We start from the raw sequence: 18,308 nt of genomic DNA on the forward strand, positions 1-18,308 counted from the left end.
CTGCTGATCCCAGACTCTAAATTTAATTTAGCTGGAAGTACAGAAGTACGAGGTACAAATCAACACTTATTCATTGATGCCAAATGCTCGAGAGAGCACGATGTTGGTAAGGAAGAAACAAGGAAGATGCACAGTTGAATACAGATTTTGCTATTTACCCGTTTTTTTCATTTTTCACTTTACAGTGTATGTATAGTGAGTCAGTTAACTTTTTGAAGTATTACATGTTAACCTTTCCTTAGATAAAGAGCTTACCAGAAAAAAGAAGAAACGTTTAATAGAAACGAGACGCAGTGTTGACTCATCTAACAGCGAAACAGAACACTACGCAGAGTGCCACAGAATCTCACAGCAAGATAATCGGCAATGTGCTTTCTGGACTACGAATGTATTTAAGACTGAGCACATTCTAATGTATGTTGTCGAGTCACATTAATGTGACCACCGCCTATGTTCGACATCAACGTGTAATAACCACCGACAGACGGCCGGTGGCAGCACTAGCAGCGGAGGCTGTATAAAGCGTGTCGAAGAGACCTGGAAAACAGTGCAGTCGCTGTCGTAACGCGGAAACGGAGTGATTTATCTGACATCCAAAGGGACACTATCATTGGCTTTGGAATAAGGATGGAAACATTTCATTTCAGAAACGCCTAAGTTTGTAAGCGGTTCCCGTGCCACTGTGGTTAAAGAACATCGTGCGTGGCAAAATGGTGCTATCCAAAACCGACGCGGGGCGTCCGTGGTGCATCACGGGCCACAGGTGACAGGGGTGAAGGACGGCTGCGTAGAGGTGTACTGGCGAATAGACGAGCAGCTGACCGCCCAGGTGAACCTAGGGACGACCAACCGTTCAGCGAACGTTGCATTATTCTGGAAGGCACAGAGAATGAACGTAAGTATGCAGCTGTCCTTGGGGACCATGTCCGCCCCTACTTGCAGTTTGTTTTTCCTCGGCACGATGGTATTTACCAGCAGGACAATGCAACGTGTCACACAGCTCGCAGTGTACGTGCGTGTTTTGAAGAGCACCAGAATATGTTTACCGTAATCCCCTGACCATCAAACTTACCAAATCGAGAATATGTGGGACCACATCGATCGGGCTGTTCAGGACATGGATCCTCAACTTAGAATGAACCTCAGTGCTTATCTTCCTGCACTCCTCACAGTGGTCCGTTCTGCAGATGTTGCTTATTCAGGCTTCTGACATGACAGCACACGTTTTATTTATTTATTTTATTTTGCGTATGGCAATACAGCGACAATATTTTGTATAAGTACAACAATATGTAAACGAAATGTATAAAACAAAACAATGTGTAAATAGTACATGTGCAAAAAACAAGCAATAGCACAAGAGGATAAAGTACAAACACTCAAGACAAAATAACTACACGTTAAAAGCTTGGCAAGCCTGACTAGAAACTCATTCATATATTTAAAGCACAGCCAGTCCAAAGCAGAGGGTTTCACATATATATAACCTCAGAGACAGGTCTGGCGTATCTTCTTAAGGGGCATTCCTCAAGAATATGGCGGACGTTCTGTTCTGGTGCTCCACAGTCACAGGCTGGTGGGTCGCATAGACCCCACTTGTACTTACATGCATTGCATCTTGCATGGCCCGTTCTGATACGGTTTAATTTAGTCCAGGTACATCTCTTCAGGTCAAAGCCCGGTGATTCCAGAGTAGGATCTTGGATACCTTGTTTGTTAATTCCAGAATCATTCCAAAAGTGCCGCCATTGCTCCTTGATGTCAGGTTGATGTTCTTGTATATTAACCCATATAGGCTTCCGTGACTTCAAGCGAATCGATGGTATTTCGTTCAAAACATCATGGATTGGTAGATTCTGTGGGTAATCTGAGTCATGAATTTTTTACCAATCTCTTACTGCTGCTTCTTGCTTCTCAATTGTGGAGGTGGGATATTGCTTAGAGTATGCAGCCAAGGGACTGGGGTGGATTTAATAGTACACGTATCTATTTTATACAAGCTGCAAATAAATAGTTGCCACAATTAAAGTTCCAACCCTCGTATATGGAGAGAAATATCGTGGTCGTTCCTTCGAGCGCAAAAATGATCAGTTTGTCAGTGTTTCTCTGTAGTAACAGACGCAACATGGCGCTTGTATAGCGACTTGTTGTCTGCTTTGTTTTCCAGATGATGAGTACGGAGAGCACACTGATGTGACTCAACAGCGTATTTTTGATGAAATACACTTTTATGCAAAACTTACTGGCGAAAGTAACTTTCGCATGCTGTTTTACTGCCAAATAACACAGCTCGATGAAACTTGTACCATACATAGAAAGACTTCCTGCACTATATTACAATAGGTAACTGAAATAAATCCGGTATGACACAGACAGAAATGACATTTTTATTCAAAGACTGTGATTACACCGAAGTCATCGCGTTTTATACTGGTCCTCTAGACATTACAAAAGGCGGGACGCAGTTCTTAAAAATGTGTGTGATCACCAAGGAGGGCAATGCATTCTATGCATCGTGTTCCCATGCTGACACAGGGTTGGTAAAGAGTTTTTGTGGTGGCGCGTTACATTCCTCTAACTGGGCTGCCGGCAACTGCTGTATGGGGACGTGCTGCAATACATCTTCCCTAAAGCATCCCACATGTGCCCGATGGGATTTAACTTGTGGGGACGGGCTTATGGGGTTCACGTTAGTAGCCAATGCGAGCACAGCTTGCTGTATACTATCTGCGAACAGAAGCACTCATAGTACTAAAACTGCTTTTAGCAACCAAAGTATTTTCTTCTTTACACCCAATTTCCAGCCACACGAGCTGGATTTGAGTTGCAGAGAACTTTAGGACGCGTTTTCTATCCTAAATACATCGAGATTTGCATTTCTGTGATTCATGCTTCTTGTTGCTAGGTGTTACGCAGTACAAGGCATTGCAGGTATCTTATAGAAGAGTACACGCAACTACACTTACTGGCTGTACTAGATTGGTTGAATATAATTCAGAGGCATGCCTAGTAAAGCACTATTACGTTCAAACCAGCCTTCGGGCTGATGTGAACTTTACTTACTTAATAATACTCCGATGACATTCATAGGAGACATGACAGTACTGTTAATTCAAACTAGTAGTGTAATGGCGAAACCTCTACAGGCAGTACTTACCGACATTTCAGAGCAGGGGTGGTCGATAAACGTCAGTTCCGACTCCTCGCCGTCCAGTAGCACACTGACGGACTTCTCTCCGTACTCATCATCTGGAAAACAAAGCAGACAACAAGTCGTTATATAAGCGCCATGTTGCGTCTGTTACTACAGAGAAAAACTGACAAACTGATTATTTTTGCGCTGGAAGGTACGACCACGATAACTCTCTCTATATACGAGGGTTGGAACTTTAATTGTGGCAACTATTCATTTTTGCAACACAACCTATGACCAGCTTAGAGACAGTAGTAATTACACTTTCTGCAGGACCTGACCATCATTTTGCAGGACAGTGCTGATTTGTTTGACTGATAGGGCTGCTAAGTGCTATACTACCTACTGCACTCCCCTGGCTTAAGTTCTCGTGAATTCAACTCTATTTCTAAACTGCAGGAAACACTTCACGGCATTCGCTTCAGAACTGCTACAAATTTGTCGGGCAATAGACCGCGCCGCTTCAGCTGTCAACACAACTGGCACTGCTAAGAGTATCCTACGACTTCCACATCGCTGGCAACGGTTTATACACAATGCTGATGACTACTTTGAAGATCAGTAAAACTTTGAAACACTTATCTATTTTGTACGAGCTGTACATAAATAGTTACCACTAATAAAGTTCCAACCCTCGTATAAAAGGAAATGTCCTGACTGATTCACTGGCCCATCATCGCCCAACCCAAACAGTTAACGACAGAAACTTTAAATTTGGAGAGGGTGTTTTTCTTATATTGCAGGCATCGTTTAACATGGGAGTTTTCGAAAATCCACACCTAACTGGCTGAAATAGGAGGTGAAAAGTTTTTCGAAAATACAATGACGGAAAAAATTACAACACCGTAAAGTAATTAACGCAGAGTAATGAAATTTCTGGACTACACTCGTCTAGGTAAGACATTTAAGTGATTAACATTGCAAAATCACACAATGTGAGCGCGATAAACGCTATTGACAGAATGATATACTGGTACTTTAATAACCGGTGTAACCGCCAGACTGTTTAATGCAAGCATGAAAACGCGCATGCATATTGTTGTACAGGTTCCGTATGTCAGTTTGTGGGTTGGAGTTCCATATCTGTTGCGCTTGCTCGGTCATTACAGGGACCGCTAGTTCTGTTTGCTGATGTCGCTGGAGTTTTAGTCTGTTGATGTCCTATACGTGCTCGAATGGAGACAGATCTGCTGATCGAGAGCGCCAAGGCAACATGTCGATATTCTGCAGAGCATGTAGAGCTGTAACAGCGTATGTAGGGGAGCGTTATCCTGTTGGACAACACCCCGTGGAACGCTGTTCATAGTGGCAGCAAAACGGGCAGAATCACCTGACTGGCGGACAAATTTACAGTCAGGGTGCGTGGGATAACTACGAGAATAGTCCTTCAACCATACGAAATCGCACCCCGTACCATACCTCCAGGTGTAGGTCCAGTGTGTCTAGCATCCAGACAGGTTGGTTGCAGGCCCTCAGGTGGCCTCCTCTAACCAACACACGGCTATAACTGGCACCGAGGTAGAACCATCTTTCATCAGAAAACGCAACAGACCTCCACCCTGCACTCCAATGAGCTCTCGCTTGACACCACAGAAGTCGCATATTGTGGTGGCTTGGTTTCAGTGAATTGCACGCTGCAGGGCGTTTGGCTCGGAGCTGTCTTTGGAGTTTTGTAACAGTTCGTTGTGTCACTGTGGTGCCAACTGCTGTTCAAATTGCTGCTGCAGGTGCAGTACGTTGCGCCAGAGCCATACGCCGAACACGATGGTCTTCTCGCTCGGTAGTGCCACGTGGCCGTCTGGAGCACGGTCTGCTTGCGAGAATACGTTCTCGTAGCTACCGCTGCCATCAATCATCTGCAGTGACTACATTCCTGCCAAGTCTTTATGCAGTATCGCAAAAGGAACATCCAGCCCTATTACACGACCTTGTTCAAACTCAATGAAGTGTTGATAGTGATGTCTTACAGGCATTCTCGACTAACATCAACTCACCACGTCCAACCTCAAAGGTAATTAACGCTCACGAGGGTTACAGCATGTATTTGAAGCTACTAGCGCCATTCTTAAGCGTCTGGTGCAAAATCAGACATCATGTTTCAGATGTAGAAGCACGTGTATCAACTTTCGTTTATGTCGCACAACTAGTTCTTGATGTAGGGGTTTCTTTCAGTCAGTTTATGTCGCTACTAAGGCTATTCTGAAGCTAGAACTACGAAAACTGGTATTTGGTATCTCAGCTAGAAAAAAAAAAAAACAAGTTTCAGCATTTCTGGAATTCAACCCTAAGCGGGTTAAAGAACTACTAAAGCGTTTTTGACCCTAGATCTATGAAAAGTGGTACCTGACTTCTCTGTTAGAAATAAAAATTCGTCTTTTGTTTTTAGAATTGTAACCCATGTTGTTGTTGTTGTTGTTGTGGTCTTCAGTCCTGAGACTGGTTTGATGCAGCTCTCCATGCTAGTCTATCCTGTGCAAGCTTCTTCATCTTCCAGTACCTACTGCAGCCTACATCCTTCTAAATCTTCTTATTGTATTCATCTCTTGGTCTCCCTCTACGATTTTTACCCTCCACGCTGCCCTCCAGTACTAAATTAGTGATCCCTTGATGCCTCAGAACATGTCCTACCAACCGATCCCTTCTTCTGGTCAAGTTGTGCCACAAACTCCTCTTCTCCCCAATTCTATTCAATACCTCCTCATTGGTTATGTGATCTACTCATCTAATCTTCAGCATTCTTCTGTAGCACCACATTTCTAAAGCTTCTATTCTCTTCTTGTTTAAACTATTTATCGTCCATGTCTGACTTCCATACATAGCCACATGTTTCACTTCCATACATGGCTACACTCCATACAAATACTTTCAGAAATGACTTCCTGACACTTAAATCTGTACTCGATGTTAACAAATTTCTCTTGTTCAGAAATGCTTTCCTTGCCATTGCCAGTCTACATTTTATATCCTCTCTACTTCGACCATCATCAGTTATTTTGCTCCCCAAATAGCAAAACTCCTTTACTACTTTAAGTGCCTCATTTCCTAATCTAATTCCCTCAGCATCACCCGACTTAATTCGACTACATTCCATTATCCTTGTTTTGCTTTTGTTGATGTTCATCCGATACCCTCCTTTCAAGATACTGTCCATTCCGTTCAACTGCTCTTCCAAGTCCTTTGCTGTCTCTGACAGAATTACAATGTCATCAGCGAACCTCAAAGTTTTTATTTCTTCTCCATGGATTTTAATAGCTACTCCGAATTTTTCTTTTGCTTCCTTTACTGCTTGCTCAATATACAGATTGAATAGCATCGGGGAGAGGCTACAACTCTGTCTCACTCAATTCCCAACCACTGCTTCCCTTTAATGTCCCTCGACTCTTACAACTGCCATCTGGTTTCTGTACAAATTGTAAATAGGCTTTCGCTCCCTGTATTTTTCCTCCTCCACCTTCAGAATTTGAAAGAAAGTATTCCAGTCAACATTGTCACAAGCTTTCTCTAAGTCTACAAATGCTAGAAACGCAGGTTTGGCTTTCCTTACTCTTTCTTCTAAGATAAGTCGTAGGGTCAGTATTGCCTCATGTGTTCCAACATTTCTACGGAATCCAAACTGATCTTCCCCGAGGTCGGCTTCTACCAGTTTTTCCATTCGTCTGTAAGGAATTCGCGTTAGTATTTTGCAGCTGTGACTTATTAAACTGATAGTTCGGTAATTTGCACATCTGTCAACACATAAGGGAGTGAAATAGGGACGCCAAACAGCACATCTACTAACGTAGTATACAAAGAAGTGTTTCAATAAATTCCAGCTTCTTGTCTGCAGCGTTGTCCGTATAAACCAGGTATGCTGTTTCTAGACTTTTGGTTTGTACATGAATAATGTGCATATCATTAAATGTTTTAAAAATTTTTGCAAATATTAGACGATGAACTGCTTTATTAAATTTTAATGTCCTCTCTGCAGTTTAGTTTGCGTAAACTGGATACACTGTGCAGTGCGTTGACGTACACATGAGGAACAGGCGTAACAACACACAAATTCGATTAAAGAAAAACAAAAGAAATTATGCAGACCAAACAGTCTATGCGAGCGAAGCAACGGGCGCTGAGCTAGTATAAAATGGCAGCAAACAGCCGTGACCGCAACATATCCTCACCACACCCCTTCAAAAAACAGACTGTTCGCTTTCGAGCTCTGTGGACGATACAGAAGTAATACCACGCCCTCATGTGACTCTCATTCGCTAATATGAGTCCTGGCAGTGAAGTGGTGCGTGCGCGCGCGCCATGGATCGGTCAAGGCATGAGCTAATTATATAAGAGGCGTTTCCAAGCAGTGGTTGGGGAATCGGAAAAAGTACAGAACGGGAAACCGAGGCTAGTGGGATCGGGTCCCAACTTTTGCGTTACCTAAACTGTAAATAAACCTAAATAATGCTTACTGTACTGTACTGTACTTCAAAAAAGCCGTGAAAATGAAATGCAAAGGAGAATTTGGGATTGCAAGTAAATTTCCAGGAAGGACAGTATGGTATACTTTGTGTATAACATTACTTTTAACGTTTTAAACTTGGCGATTTACAATGATAGGGTGAAATTCATCATAAAAACAGGCGACGAAGTAATTTTTCGGCATATTGCACCCACCCACACACGCACGCACGCACGCACGCAGGAAAACAAACAAACAAACACACACACACACACACACACACACACACACAAGGAACAGGGACCATTCATATATATATATGAGTAGTCTCCGTTCTGTCGATAAAGCAAATGGGTCATGTACATGAATGATTGGGATGAAAGGAATGGAAGGGAAACGGGATGGGAAAGAGAGAGAGAGAGAGAGAGAGAGAGAGAGAGAGAGAGAGAGAGAGGGGGGGGGGGGGTGGAATGATGACATCCAGCCACACAGAGCATTGTGCAAAACAACGCATTGAGCATTATTTCGGTTTATTTGCACTGCGACTAATGTAAGAAATAAAAATAAAAAGATTCACCGCATATCGACACGACCCTACGGCCTTCAGATTACCGTTCTATTCTCCTTCCGCTGCGCCGAGCACTGCCCATTAGTTGCACTAACGTAAAGGGCTCATGCCTCCGCCGAGCGCTCCAAAAATGTGTTTTCCCTAAACGCTTTGCCATCTGGAGCTGCCACTTCTGTCAGTTTCACTTGTGTTCGAGCCAAAAACCTCAACGAAATCTGTGATGACGAGTAGGTGATCTTCAACTACAATTTTGTCTCGCAGAGGGGATTGCCCACGAAATGGCATTGTCTTAAGTGTTCTTTAAGGCTATCTTAAAATTATAATTGTTTTCAATTATGTTTAAGAGATCGGTTGATTTTTGTGGTTTGTCTTCAGAATAGCCATTAATACGACGTCGTCACGTCCCAGTGACATTAATACGACCACCACCTACGTTCGACGTCAACGTGCAATAACCGCACACAGACAGCCGGTGGCAGCACTAGCAGTGGAGGGTATGTAAAGCGTGTCGGCGGGACGCGGACAACAGTGCAGTCATTGTTGTGATGCGGAAACGGAACGACTTATCTGATGGCAAAAGGACACTTTCATAGGCTTCCGCCGAAGGGTGGTAAGATTTCCGAATCGACTATGTAAACTGCTCGCGTGACACCTTCGTTAAAGTATACCGTGCATTGCAAAATGGCGCTACCAAAAACCGGAGCCGGCCACGTTGGCCGAGCGGTTCTAGGCGCTTCAGTCCGGAACCACGTACTGCTACGGTCGCAGGTTCGAATCCTGCCTCGGGCATGGATGTGTGTGATGTCCTTAGGTTAGTTAGGTTTAAGTAGTTCCAAGTTCTAGGTGACTGATGACCTCAGATGTCAAGTCCCATAGTGCTCAGAGCCATTTGAACCAAAACCGGTGCCGAGGTAACTGTGCTGCGGCCCCGGCCACCAATGACAGGGGTGAATGACGCCTGCGGAGATGTGTACGGGCCAACAGCCGTGCAACTGTTGAGCAGTTGACCGACCAGATGAGCCAAGGAGCTGCCATAAGTTCCTTCTTTTACTTATGGCCCTCTGCAGAAGGAGCCTGGCTCACGCACCCATGCTGACTGCTGTTCGTCGGCGACGAAAGCTGGAATTTGCACTCCAATACCGAAACTGGACGTCCACTGAGTGGCGACAGGTTTCGTACTCTATCGAACAGATGGTTGTTGGCGTGTGCGGGTGGAACATCTGAGAGCAAACACCCACCAACAACCGTCAGAAGAATCCGGGCCGGAGGACGGAGCTTTACGGTGGGTGATCTCGTCATTCAGGAAGGCACAATGGATCACCACAAGTATGCCTCTATCCTTAGGCGCCATTTTCAGACCTACATGCAGTTTGTTTTTCCTCAGCACGAAGGCATCCACCACCATGACTACGCAACGTGTCACACTGCTCGCAGTGTACGTGCGTGATTCGGAGAGCACCGGGATGAGTTTACCGTACTACCCTGGCTGATTTAAATCCAACCGAAAATCTGTGGGACCACCTCGATCGGGCTGTTCGCGCCATGAATCCCGAACCGAGAAACCTGGCGCAACTGGCCACTGCGCTGGAGTGAGATGGCTCCACATCCTGTCGGTGCCTACCAGACCCTCAACGACTCCCCTCCTGCACGTTTCGCAGCGGTACACGCAGCAAAAGATGTTTATTGAAGCTTCTGACAGATGGTCACATTAATGTGACTGGACAGCGTATATTTATTCTTGCTTTTATGGATCCCTTCTGACGCTCTTTCTTTCCATTTTCGGATGGCACCTTCTATATAAATATGAAAAATATTAGGCGATAGATTACATACCTGTCCCATACTTTATCAAAATTTTGTCCCCTCAGCGATTGGGATCGTAAGGTGCAATGTAAGTTCCATTATAAAGATCCTTGATGCAGTTTGTTAAATGATTTGGGTATCCATGTTTTGCTATAATTTTCCACAGGATATACATATACTATCCACCCTGTCAAATACTTTTTCAAAAACTATGAAAGCCAGGTAGATTGGTAAACTAAGTTATCTTATGTTCTGTGTTATTTGTCGCACAGTAAGTATATTATCGCTACGAGATCTTCCTTCTTCAAGAACTAACACTTCTATAACAATTTTTTATCTGTTATTAAATGCACCTGAATATACAGAGTGTTTCAAAAAGAATATATGGATTTCGACAAAAAGAATATACGGATTTCGAATATATATACACACACACACACATATATATATATATATATATATATATATATATATATATATATATATATATATATATATATATTAAACAGTAAGATCTACAACTGACACTTGTTACAATATTTACGAATCTCTGAAGTTTAAATTACAGATGTTCAATCCGTCCACCACCAGCGACACGAACAATATCACATCGATATTCGATACTCTAATCCCTATCATACGCTGGTGAGCATGTCCATCGTCACTGACATTATCGCAGTATAAAACAGCTTCTTCAGATCCTCAAGGTTCTTTGGTAGCGTTAGAGCATAAACGCTGTCGTTAATGAAATATCACAGGAAGATGTCACAGGGCATCAAATTCGGTGGCTGTGGAGGTCAGCTTAGAAGTTCTAAGTCGTTGGTTCTTTAACGACCAAGCGAACGGCTCGGTAGGTTTTCATTTAGATATTCACGCACCTAGCGATTCGAGTAAGGAGGGGTCCCATCTTCTACATCTACATCTACATCCATACTCCGCAAGCCACCTGACGGTGTGCGGCGGATGGTACCCTGAGTACCTCTATCGGTTCTCCCTTCTATTCCAGTCTCGTATTGTTCGTGGAAAGAAGGATTGTCGGTATGCTTCTGTGTGGGCTCTAATTTCTCTGACTTTATCCTCGTGGTCTCTTCGCGAGATGTACGTAGGAGGGAGCAATATACTGCTTGACTCTTCGGCGAAGGTATGTTCTCGAAACTTTAACAAACGCTCGTACCGAGCTACTGAGCGTCTCTCCTGCAGAGTCTTCCACTGGAGTTTATCTATCATCTCCGTAACGATTTCACGATTACTAAATGATCCTGTAACGAAGCGCGCTGCTCTCCGTTGGATCTTCTCTATCTCTTCTATCAACCCTATCTGGTACGGATCCCACACTGCTGAGCAGTATTCTAGCAGTGGGCGAACAAGCGTACTGTAACCTACTTCCTTTGTTTTCGGATTGCATTTCCTTAGGATTCTTCCAGTCAATCTCAGTCTGGCATCTGCTTTACCGACATTCAACTTTATATGATCATTCCATTTTAAATCACTCCTAATGCGTACTCCCAGATAATTTATGGTATTAACTGCTTCCAGTTGCTGACCTGCTATTTTGTAGCTAAATGATAAAGGATCTATCTTTCTGTGTATTCGCAGCACATTACACTTGTCTACATTGAGATTCAATTGCCATTCCCTGCACCATGCGTCAATTCGCTGCAGATCCTCCTGCATTTCAGTACAATCCTCCATCGTTACAACCCCTCGACACACCACAGCATCATCCGCAAAAAGCCTCAGTGAACATCCGATGTCATCCACCAGGTCATTTATGTATATTGTGAATAGCACCGGTCCTATGACACTCCCCTGCGGCACACCTGAAATCACTCTTACTTCGGAAGGCTTCTCTCCATTGAGAATGACATGCTGCGTTCTGTTATCTAGGAACTCCTCAATCCAATCACACAATTGGTCTGATAGTCCATATGCTCTTACTTTGTTCATTAAACGACTGTGGGGAACTGTATCGAACGCCTTGCGGAAGTCAAGAAACACGGCATCTACCTGGGAACCCGTGTCTATGGCCCTCTGAGTCTCGTGGACGAATAGCGCGAGCTGGGTTTCACACGACCGTCTTTTTCGAAACCCATGCTGATTACTACAGAGTAGATTTATAGTTTCCAGAAAAGTCATTATACTCGAACATAATACGTGTTCCAAAATTCTACAACTGATCGACGTTAGAGATATAGGTCTATAGTTCTGCACATCTGTTCGACGTCCCTTCTTGAAAACGAGGATGACCTGTGCCCTTTTCCAATCTTTTGGAATGCTACGCTCTTCTAGAGACCTACGGTACACCGCTGCAAGAAGGTGGGCAAGTTCCTTCGCGTACTCTGTGTAAAATCGAACCAGTATCCCATCAGGTCCAGCGGCCTTTCCTCTTTTGAGCGATTTTAATTGTTTCTCTATCCCTCTGTCGTCTATTTCGATATCTACCATTTTGTCATCTGTGCGACAATCTAGAGAAGGAACTACAGTGCAGTCTTCCTCCGTGAAACAGCTTTAGAAAAATACATTTAGTATTTCGGCCTTTAGTCTGTCATCCTCTGTTTCAGTACCATTTTGGTCACAGCGTGTCTGGACATTTTGTTTTGATCCACCTACCGCTTTGACATAAGACCAAAAATTTCTTAGGATTTTCTGCCATGTCAGTGCATAGAACTTTACATTCGAATTCATTGAACGCCTCTCGCATAGCCCTCCTCACACTACATTTCGCTTCGCGTAATATTTGTTTGTCTGCAAGGCTTTGGCTATGTTTATGTTTGCTGTGAAGTTCCCTTTGCTTCCGCAGCAGTTTTCTAACTCGGTTGTTATACCACGGTGGCTCTTTTCCATCTCTTACGATCTTGCTTGGCATATACTCATCTAACGCATATTGTACGATGGTTTTGAACTTTGTCCACTGATCCTCAACACTATCTGTACTTGAGACAAAACTTTTGTGTTGAGCCGTCAGGTACTCTGTAATCTGCTTTTTGTCACTTTTGCTAAACAGAATAATCTTCCTACATTTTTCAATATTTCTATTTACGGCTGAAACCATCGATGCCGTAACCGCTTTGTGATCACTGATTCCCTGTTCTGCGTTAACTGTTTCAAATAGTTCGGGTCTGTTTGTCACCAGAAGGTCTAATATGTTATCGCCACGAGTCGGTTCTCTGTTTAACTGCTCAAGGTAGTTTTCAGATAAAGCACTTAAAAAAATTTCACTGGATTCTTTGTCCCTGCCACCCGTTATGAACGTTTGAGTCTCCCAGTCTATATCCGGCAAATTAAAATCTCCACCAAGAACTATAACATGGCGGGGAAATCTACTCGAAATATTTTCCAAATTATCCTTCAGGTGCTCAGCCACAACAGCTGCTGAGCCCGGGGGCTGGTTGAAAAATGGAACTGTCCTTGTTCACCCCACGAAACAACCAGTTTTATAATGTAGCAGCATACTGCTGAGCGACAACTGTCTTTTCATCAAAGAAGAATGAGCCAAAACAGATGAAAGGGATATCGCACAAAACGCATTAACTTTGGTTGAATTTCGTACACTTCCTATGTGCGCATTTAACTTGTGTGGGCCCCTCCAATTCATACATGGTGTTTGTTTCCTTTCTCACCAAGGTGGAAATTCGCTTTTTCATTGAACACGATGCATTGTGCGAAAGTGTTACGGTTGTCAACAGCATTCCGATGCTTGTCAAAAAATGCTACAGGTTTGCGTTTGTCATCGTGACGTAGAGGCTGTAACAGCTGTAACTTGTATGGCTTCGTAACCGATCGACGTCTTAAAACACGCCAAATTGTTGTTGTAGGCAGTTTTGATTCCCGACTGGCACGATGAGTTGACTTTATGAGACTACGCTGGAAAGCGGTTTGAGTTCGTGCGACATTTTCGTCGGAAACACGGGGACGGCCGGGACTCTTTTCTTTACATACGCATCCTGTGTCGATACTATCAACGAATGTTCCATCCATTCGGAGGATCAGTGTGATACCTCAGCCGGCAACGTCTTTGCACTGTAATCACGGACTTACAACTCGCAAACTCGGGAACACAAAATGATCTCTGCTGCGGAGTAGCCATTTTCAAAACATGGGACAGTAACTAGACAGACAGAGGACAACCGACACGTAGCGGCAATGAATATAAACCAGACAATGTATTCGTTCTTCCAATAACCGAGCCGTGGCGCGGCAATCGATAGTTTTGACAGCATAATACATTACTGTCCATTAAAATTGCTACACCACGAAGATGACGTGCTACAGACGCGAAATTTAACCGACAGAAGAAGATGCTGTGATATGCAAATGATTAGCTTTTCAGAACATTCACACAAGGTTCGCGCCGGTAGCGACACCTACAACGTGCTGACACGAGGAAAGGTTCCAGCCGATTTCTCATACACAAACTGCAGTTGACCGGCGTTGCCTGGTGAAACATTGTTGTGATGCCTCGTGTAAGGAGGAGAAATGCGTACCACCACGTTTCCGACTCTGATAAAGGTCGGATTGTAGCCTATCGCGATTGCGGTTTATCGTATCGCGATATTGGTGCTCGCGTTGTCGAGATCCAATGACTGTTAGCAGAATATGGAATAGGTGGGAAATACGGAACGCCCTGCTGGATCCCAACGGCCTCGTATCACTAGCAGTCGAGATGACAGGCATCTTATCCGCATGGCTGTAACGGATCGTGCAGCCACTTCTCGATCCCCGAGTCAACAGATGGGGACGTTTGCAAGACAACAACCATCTGCACGAAAAGTTCGACGACGTTTGCAGGAGCCTGGACCGTCAGCTCGGAGACCATGGCTGCGGTTACCCCTGACGCAGCATCACAGACAGGAGCGCCTGCGATGGTGTACTCAACGACGAACCTGGGTGCACGAATGGCAAAACGTCACTTTTTCGGATGAATCCAGCTTCTATTTACAGCATCATGATGGTCGCATCCGTGTTTGGCGACATCACGGTGACCGCACATTGGAAGCGTGTATTCGTCATCGTCATACTGGCGTATCACCCGGCGTGATCCTATGGGGTGCCATTGGTTACACGTCTCGGTCACCTCTTGTTCACATTGACGGCACTTTGAACAGTGGACGTTACATTTCAGATGTGTTACGACCCGTGGCTCTACCCTTCATTCGATCCCTGCGAAAGCCTACATTTCAGCAGGATAATGCGCGACCGCATGTTGCAGGTCCTGCACTGGCCTTTCTGGACACAGAAAATGTTTGACTGCTGCCCTGGCCAGCACATTCTCCAGATCTCTCACCAAATGAAAACTTCTGGCCAATGGTGGCCGAGCAACTAACTTGTCACAATACGCCAGTCACTACGCTTTATGAACTGTGGTATCGTGCTGAAGCTGCATGGGCAGCTGTACCTGTACACCGCGTCCAAGCTCTGTTTGACTCAATACCCAGGCATATCAAGGTCGTTATTACGGCCAGAGGTGGTTGTTCTGGGTACTGATGTCTCAGGATCTATGCACCCAAATTGCGTGAAAATGTAATCACATGTCAGTTCTATTATAATATATTTGTCCAATGAATACCAGTTTATCATCTGCATTTCTTCTTGGTGTAGCAACTTTAATGGCCAGTAGTGTACTTCGAAAAACGTACATTCTTTCCGAAACACACTGTATTTTGCCGGCAGTGTTTAACATAATGATAACTCTATAATTTGAATTTATTTAAGTGCTGAATCTAAGCTGTGCGAAATCGTTAGACACAAATTACCAGTCCAGCAATTAATTTTTCGGCCGTCTGTAAACTGTGAGGGTGGTAGGAAACACTGGCCTGTGGAGCAGACGTCGTGGAGGGTGCGGACTGGGGCGCGGCTTTGATCCGGTATCCATTACTGCGTCTGTCCCGCTCCCTTCGGGACGGCGTTTCATCTCGCCGCTGCCAGCAGCACGCGCAGACACCACCAGACCAGCCAGAGGGTGAGGCCGCTCTAATCCCTACTGGCGAGCCCGGCTCTGGTCCAGGCGGCGCGGCGCGGCGTGTCGTATTTGCTACGGGATCGCGTGCAGTTCAAAGCCACCGAAAGGTACGAATCCTAATGTTCGTTTCTGCGTGAAAGGCGGAGGTGGGGAGGGGGCGGGAGGCGACCAAAGCCTGTTACCACAATGTAACATGTCAGTCGCAACTGCTATGAAAGTTCTTGCAGTTTGACAGCTGAAGACGTACACTAGTGCCCCTAAGGGCAAGAAAGCCATTCGTCACTTAACGTCATACAGTGGCGTCCAAAGCTTAAGGATGAAACTAACTTTCGCATTATGCGTCGCTGCCAAGAACACAGTTTGATGAAATTTAGAACACGCATAGAAAGAAAATACATAAGTCAACTGAAAGAAGTACGCTATGAGACGAATGCAAATAACAATTTTATTCAAAGACGTTAATTAAACTGACACCTTCGCAATTGATGGTGTTGCCCTGGACATTACAAAAGGCGTGACATGGTTCTTAATAGGGTGTCTGACCACCACGGATAGCAATGCTCGCTCTGCAACGTTATCCCACGCTGGCCACAAGGTCGATAAGGAATTCTTATGGTAGTGCGATCCATTCGTCCGGCATGGCGGTTGACAACTGGTGGATGGTGGTTGATGCAAGTGGACGTCTCCCCAAGTCGTCCCATATGTGCTTCACAGGATGTAAGTGACGTGAATGGGCAGGCCAGTTAATTCACCGAACACACTGTCGCTTCAAGAGCGGCTCCTCCGCGCAGTTCATTGCGGTCGTCCACAACAGTCCTCGTTGGACGCCTCCTTAAAAGATGCACGCCGGGAAGCAGTCTAGTGTCGCAATAGCGTTGACCGGTGAATGCGCCGTGTTCAAACATTTTGAGGTCAGTACGCCCGTGCAGTGACATCCCTCCCCACACCGTGACACCTAGACCACCAACATGACCATATTCGAGACTGCATCACATATGACCGTATGGCGAGAGATGGGAACACGGAATGTTGGTTTTGACGTCAATGTATTATGGTGTGGGGAAGCAAAATGTTGCATAGGCCTACTGATCTCAAAATCCTTGAACACTGCACACTTACTGGTAAAAATTATTTGGACACGGTGCTACATCCGCATGTGCGTCTTTCCGGAGTGCCTTCGGCCCTGATTTCATTTTTAAGGATGACGCCGTGCGACCGCATTGGAACAGCGCAGGTGGGGGAGCTGTTGGAAGGAGAGAATATTCGGCGAACGGACTGGCCTGCCTGTTCTCGCGACCTAAATCCCATCGAGCACGTTTGAGACGCGCTGGGGAGAGCCAAAACTCATGAATGAAATGACATGGGCTACAGTGTCCTCTTGAAGAAATACTCTCGAACTACATGTAACTGCAAACTATCCCGGTGAAACCACGAGGATATAAACACAACATTTCATTTATAAGATGCGTATACTTCTCTTGCTGAATGTTATTATGATTAGAGCTTTCCATAACACGCAATGATTTTACATGAAGTGTACGGATTTGCTCACAGTTGCTCCCCACCCGACTTCCCAATTCGCAAATACTGGTTTAGTATAATTAATTCTTTGCCAACAGATAAATGCAATGGAAATTTCGTGTTCGTTGGTCTGATGAAGCAACAACTGAGCAACTGGTTTCTTTTCAGTCAGGAGACACTGTTATTGTCTTTATCCACGTTTGTGGGGTAATTTGTCCCTCGCTACAATTATGGTGGCTCATCTGGTACGTTAAATAACGTAATTACTGCACTCCATACCAGTTTCCTATGATAGGCATTCATAAATTGGTTTGTTTCAAAGTGTAGCGAACATAACTCTACGTTATTGAGCAGATATACAACGTATTTCTACAGTTAATCATGTCTTATGCTATTTAGTATCTTTTTCTTGTTCTTAAAAAGAAACGCTATTCTATAGTAAAAATCTCCAGGTTAAAGGCTCATCGCAACTAAAAAGGCCTGTAATGTTCTGTTTCATACCTCTTGTGGTCCTTTGTTATTGTTACTGTTTATTGTGCAACGAACGCTTCCTTTTTTACGAATAATGTTGCAAATCAATATAAACGATACTATTTACATTCGTGAAGAAATACTCTCGAAACTGCACGTAACAGTTCCTTATCCCGCTGAAAGCAACAGAAGATAAAGCGTCGCGACTGTATGTCTCTCCACACATACCACCACACAAGTAACTTGCCGTCATGCCACTTACAACACGTCTCAGATGGCTTCGATAATAGCAATAAAATCCATACATACTATAAAAATAGTGGTTGCAGGCTGCTCCGGCCTGTGCCAGGCGTCCAGT

General features: G+C 44.5%; 1 protein-coding gene across 1 annotated transcript in view; it reads right to left on the reverse strand.

Moving 5' to 3' along the window:
* Positions 1-18,308, reverse strand: part of LOC124620098 — a 309,262-nt gene that overhangs the window by 14,134 nt on the left and 276,820 nt on the right. Inside the window, exon 9 of the mRNA XM_047146767.1 lies at positions 3,158-3,249. Within this exon, the coding sequence (XP_047002723.1) occupies positions 3,158-3,249 (92 nt within the window). The remainder of the gene's footprint in view (positions 1-3,157; positions 3,250-18,308) is intronic.

Source organism: Schistocerca americana, chromosome 6 (genome assembly GCF_021461395.2).
Source record: "Schistocerca americana isolate TAMUIC-IGC-003095 chromosome 6, iqSchAmer2.1, whole genome shotgun sequence".
NCBI classification, from domain to species: Eukaryota; Metazoa; Arthropoda; class Insecta; order Orthoptera; family Acrididae; genus Schistocerca; species Schistocerca americana.